Below are 6,000 nucleotides of genomic sequence, written 5' to 3' on the forward strand. Positions count from 1 at the left end.
AAATCAATTCAGCTGTTTCTCTGCATCAGATAAACGTCAGATATCGGTTTTGGAAGTGAATAAAGTGCATCCCTACTTTATCCTGTGCAATGACTGTTAAATGTTGGTTTCTTTGTTTCCATGGTTTCCTCTCTCTTGTTTCCAGATGTTGACGTACTTTGCAGCGTTTGAAGTGTTCTTTGAAGAAAATCTACCAAAGCTCTTTGCACATTTCAAGAAAAACAACTTGACTCCTGACATTTATTTAATTGACTGGTGAGTTTGTCACTTTTACACATTTCTACAGCTTTTTCTTTTTTAATTGACTTGCTCTGAACTTGACTGGGTGCTTTAGAAAGTTTTGACCCAAATGTTAAAGTTGCTCTGTCAGTCGGCGTGTGGAGCTGGTAATGTGTTCACCTGCATGCAGAGTGAACTTTGCGCTCCATGTTGCTGCAGGGGAACTTCATGCTGCCTGTGGGTCACATTCAGAACCTCAACTGGGTTTCTGAGAAAACAGGATGGGCTCAGTTTGCACATCGGTCTGTGTTAGTGGTCTGCACCTTCCACTGGAGGAAATTCTGTTCACTCTCACTTGCTACTCAAATGGCACCTCCTATTAGACGGTACAGTTTTAACCATGCTTAAATGTGCATCCCCTTTACTTAATAAAGTAAAATGACGTTGGCAGATAATGTCATATGTCATTTTATTCCACCTCTCTCTTGTAGAGAGGTGGAATAAACAGTTCTTATCACACTGTTTAATGAGGTATTTTAACAGCTATATGAAACACTGAGGTGTCAAACCACAAACTGAGAATTTTCATCCTTAGCTACGTTTTCATTGAGCATAGAATTGCACAAATTAGAGTTACAAAAACAAATGCACTTAACGACAACGGCAGTTTTCAAAGAACTCACATTTTTACAATAAAAGGTTTATGAGCCAGGATGAGTTATTATTATTTTTTTAACTGTGTTGAAATTTGGGCATTTTGCAAAACTGCGATATAAACAGTTGATTCACATCATCCCTGTTTGTGGACAGCAACTTGTTTATGACCAAGTTTATTCCCGTGTTACTTTTTTATTGCATTTTTTTGTTTCATGGGAACACTGCTATCGCAAAATTGTTTTCTTTATTTCAACATTAACAAAGTATTGAAAGTTTAGCTCACATTTTTAATGGAAATGCTGCTAGGCAGGTTCTTAATGAGGAAAACATGTTGCAAGTTACAAGTTGACAGTTTCAGACACGACTGCTAACACCTGCTGAGAAAGTCTGTCGGAGATAATTGGATCTTTGCAATTTGGTAACGGGTTCAATGAGGTCAACAATCGATCAAAACAAACCTTGCACCCCAGAAAAATCGCTCCTGTTTGTTTTGTTTAATCAGTGATGGTTACAGGAGTCACATGTGTTCCACAAGGCTTTGTGTTCAGACTCCCAAACTAGTGCAGGGAAAAAAGTGTCCAGACTGTCTTGAGTGAGTTCACATCATGATTTTTGGCACCATTTAAGTTCTTTCTGATCACTCAGATCAGACGATGATTCCTGGTCTGAAAGTTTCCAGCTAATTCTGACGGTAGTGGACTGACATCATGAATGTAAATGAATTGATTACCCCTAAATAAACTATTGCCAGCCTCTGTTGTCTCTTGCAGAGAGATGCAGTTTTTATCTTGGCTGCAATTTACAGTCTTCCTCCTCTTTCTTTTTTTTTCTTTCCTCCCAGGATCTTCACACTGTACAGCAAGTCTTTGCCACTGGACCTGGCGTGTCGCGTGTGGGACGTGTTCTGCAGGGACGGCGAGGAGTTCCTGTTCCGCACGGCGCTGGGCGTGCTGCGCCTCTACCAGGACGTCCTGACCTCCATGGACTTCATCCACATGGCTCAGTTCCTCACCCGGCTCCCTGACCTCATCCCCCCTGAGCAGCTCTTCCAGCACATCGCAGCCGTTCACATGACCAGCCGCAACAGGAAGTGGGCCCAGGTACTGGTTCATCCACTGCGTTTGTTTCACAGTGCATTGCAAAAGGATTCACTTTCCTTGGACTTTTTTTTTTTTAACGATATTATATATTAATGTATGTGATACACCAACACAACGTACCACATGACTGTGAAGTGCAAGGAAAATTAAATACAAATCTGAAAAGTGTGGCTTACTAGTAGTTCTACGACCTGGCCAATACCAATATTGATGGCAATATATCGTGCATCATTAATTCTATTGTTTGCTGCACCCTCTATTTTTCACAAATTTATACATTTCAGATTTAAAAGTGTTCAGTCAGAGGCTTCTTCTGAGCCGCTGTAATACAGACTGCTACAGGAGACCCTTCCTTGAGACCCCACTTTTCCTTTAGGGTTAAAGTATTCTTGATTCGAATGATCTCTAATTCATGCGCCGGTCTGTTTTACTCCTTTGACTAATTTTAGCATTTTAGAAACACAATTAGAAAAAGTTATGAATGCTTCCTGTTGTGTATTTTCTGCCTTATTTTATTTATTTTCATGCCACCTGTGAGAAACGAGGAAGTTTAAAAACGTCTCTGCTGCCTTCCATCCTCTCAGGTCCTGCAGACACTGACAGAGCAGAAGAGATCCGGAGCGAGGCTGTCTGGAGCCGAGGCGCTGAGCTGAGGTCAGAGGGAAGGTCACACACTAATCCACTCAGATCCCCTCCAGCTTTCAGGGCATCCTGCACCTGAAAGAGACAGAGACACCCCCTCCCCCCCACCTCACATCAACTTATGGGGGAGAAGTAAACTACTGTAGCTGCTGAGATGGAGCTCTCCTTCGTGTTGCCGCTCAGACCCTAAACCAGCATCCTAAAGGAGGGTCTGCCGGTCAGGAAGCACCGGGAGGTGAAAGGAATACGAGGCCTTATTTTCCTGTTTTACTCCCCAACACCCACCACGAAGCCCAGCAGTGAACTGGAAACTGTAGCTGGGAAACGGTGAAGAATGTATCGCACTCCCACCGTCATGAACACCAGGCTGAGTCAGATCTCCTCAGGCGGAGGGAGGAAACCACAGAGGTACCACTGAAGTTCCTCCACCAGTCTCTCCACCCGGCGCCGGGTCCTCTGCTGTCAGCCACCTGAACCGCGTTCCACTCGTCTTGTCTCTTTCTTCCTCTGGTTACCGTAACGAGAATCACAAAGCCCTTTTTATTATTTTTTTTATTTTTATTTTTTTCCCCCAGATGTGTACCAGTCAGGGAACATCACTCTTATCTTTAATTTCCACTCTTTGCTTTCAAAAAGGCCATGCTTGTTTATAATGTGGCCAGTGGATTCTGTTTGCACATCTATCATTCCCTCATGGTGTGTGTGTGCGCGTGTGTTTTATTTAATTAGTCAGGCTTGTTTTCTGAATCATTCCATTCTGTCGCGCTAAAATCCACCAAGCTGCTACTCGATCACATGCTGACTCTGCAGCTTCTATCCAACATGTAAGTAATGAGAACTCTTCATCGAGGTCGTATTAGCTGCCTGGAAAATTCTTTTTATTTTTGCATCAATGAAACTGGGTTAACTTAAAAAAAGTGGTGAAGTTGGTCTAAACACTGCAGATGTTGATTTCTTTTTCATGCTTTTAATGTGTTGGTGGTACATTTCAGCTTTGTAGTGTCCTGGAGTGTGAAGTCTTTTTGTGCGGTTATTTAATATTTATCGAAAATGTGATGAGACATACAATTGAAATGAAGGATGTGGCGAAGTTCCTCCTCAGCAAGTGAGAGGAGTGTGAACATGTTGCATCAGACAAGCCGACACGTGTAACTATGTTTTACTGTTGAGACGGAACCGGTTTACTTGATTTACTAAGTGATTGAAGAAACATTTTATTAGTCTTTGTTAAAATTTGTCCAGATAGCTGTGATAGTAAAATATGAACTCTGTATTCTCAAGCAAGATCTGCAGTTTTAGTGTGCAAGTTCTGCCTAGCCGATACTGTAAATTCAAGAAGGAGCCGTCGGAGGCTGATGGTGACAGTTTAAGAGCTTTAATATAAAGTATAATTCATGTCTGAAGCTGCAATATGTCATTGATTTTTAAACATGAATGCATGAATTGATGAAGTTTCCCAACAAACTATTTTTCTTACATTTTATTTTAGCACTTTCTTCCATGAGGCATCCATATTGGATCTTGAAGTTGCAGCTGGGGAGGCTCCTCCCATTTTTGGAACAGGCTCCAGTACATTTTGAAGAACACTTGTAGACATAGGCTACTGTAAGTTTCTCACAGTATGTAAGTAAAAACGAGGAATGTTAAGACTCAGCAATTATTCCTGCTGTAAAATAATACGACAGATTATTGCAGTGGGGGCCGGATTTAGAAGTACAAGGGCCCAAACTAGTTTTGGTGCTGTAGAAAAAAAAATCTAACTCATGCAAATTACAGAGCATAATGGATCCTGTGTATGTCTGCAGATGACTCCATTTTGGCCCCAAAGTGATTGGTTTCAAATATTCGAGAAGTTTAAATTAATAGAAAAAAACACGGCATGCAAAATTAGTCCACGACCTTAATATGAGGTATGATGTTTGCGAAAGACGCAAAGTACACACAAAAAAGTGTTTTGTTTTGGGGGGGTTTTGCGCCCACACAACTCAGAGCCCTGGGCTACTGCCCATGTCGGCCCTTTCTAAAGTCTGGCTCGAATTTCAGTTACAGTTTGTCAGCCAGTTTGTCTTTAAAAGTGAGGGGAAGGTGTAGCTAAATTCTTCCAGCTCTTAACTGGAACTTTATTAAATTAAACTTTTTTTTTTAAGTGCGAGTTAAGAAGCTGTGAATTCTTTCTTTAATACCAGAAACTTCTCCCCACCTAAACACACATTAACACACTACACGGCTGCTCCTGGTTTAAACTCTGCTGCTCCGAAGCGCAGCAGGATGCATTGGAAGTACGACTGGCTGTAAATGTCTTGGATGTTGGGGATCAGATGTTGGCTCTGCTTTAGTCAGACTTCTGTGGCCTTCACAGTGGATTCACACTGTGGTAAACGTGTCATCCCATCATAACCAGGTGACGCCTGCATTTATATTGCCGCCATCTGTAAAGTTAAAGTAAGGACCACATGAAACACCTAAAAATTTATTTCTTGAAACTTTTCTTTATTTTTCTTATTTTTTAAGCCCCATTTTTAATCTAATCAGGTTGAAAGCATAGAAATCTGATTGGATCTGAAGGTCAACTGTGGATAAAATTGCCGTTTCCTCTTGCTTGTTTTGCTGCTGATTTTTTATTTTTTTATTTTTTGAGGCTACTTTTGTTTTCTGTGAAAATCTCCTCTCAGTGGGACCGCGCTCTCTAAGTACACCGAAGTCTTGAGATGACTTGAAACCAAAAATCGGTTCTGACTTGTCGGATTCTTCTCACTCATCTTTTGGCTGTCTCCAGACAGTTTTCTGTTTCTTTTCTGCTTTCACATCATCATCTTTCTGCACTTCGCCCCCCCTCCCCTCCACCCACCATTGAACTCCTCCACTGTGGTTTTTTTAAAAAACCACACAGGACTGCAATAAAGCTTTTTGCACAAACATGTCAGTCTTTGCATTGAGTTGTGTCTCGCATCATCACTTCATGTCATCGGTCACAGTTAAACTGGTTTCCGTCTTTTTGTTTTCGTGTTGTTTGCACTGACGTTGCCGTGCCGATCTTTTCTCTGTAATGCGTGCTTGTGGTAAGAAGGTAATTGCTCAAAGATGTTGGTTTCTAACATGTTACATTAAAGGTGAAACCTGGTGTTATCTATCAACACTAATTGTCCTTTCTTTAATCCAAAGCACTTAAAACACACAAAAAACCCCTCAATCATCAGTGTCACTTTCCTTGGTTCAGTAATCAGGTTGATTTGTTGGTTTTATTTTATATCGTCACTTTTGTTTTGGTTTTTTCTTGAGACCTGTGTACTGTTGAGGACTGAGGGTCGACATGCAACTGTATCTCACTTGAAAATGTACATAAATGATGGTTTTATCATAATAAAAAGCTGTACATACCCTC

At 41.2% G+C, this 6,000-nt stretch overlaps 1 protein-coding gene across 5 annotated transcripts in view; it reads left to right on the top strand.

The window, feature by feature from the left end:
* Positions 1 to 6,000, top strand: part of tbc1d14 (TBC1 domain family, member 14) — a 37,949-nt gene extending 31,949 nt beyond the window's left edge. For all 5 annotated transcript variants that reach the window (XM_007555871.2, XM_007555873.2, XM_007555875.2 and 2 more), the window contains 3 exons: positions 146 to 255; positions 1,718 to 1,976; positions 2,561 to 6,000. In XM_007555871.2, the coding sequence (XP_007555933.1) occupies positions 146 to 255; positions 1,718 to 1,976; positions 2,561 to 2,629 (438 nt within the window). In that variant the 3' untranslated portion in view covers positions 2,630 to 6,000. The remainder of the gene's footprint in view (positions 1 to 145; positions 256 to 1,717; positions 1,977 to 2,560) is intronic.

The sequence above is a fragment of the Poecilia formosa genome, unplaced genomic scaffold, assembly GCF_000485575.1.
Source record: "Poecilia formosa unplaced genomic scaffold, Poecilia_formosa-5.1.2 Scaffold73, whole genome shotgun sequence".
Taxonomy (NCBI): Eukaryota; Metazoa; Chordata; class Actinopteri; order Cyprinodontiformes; family Poeciliidae; genus Poecilia; species Poecilia formosa.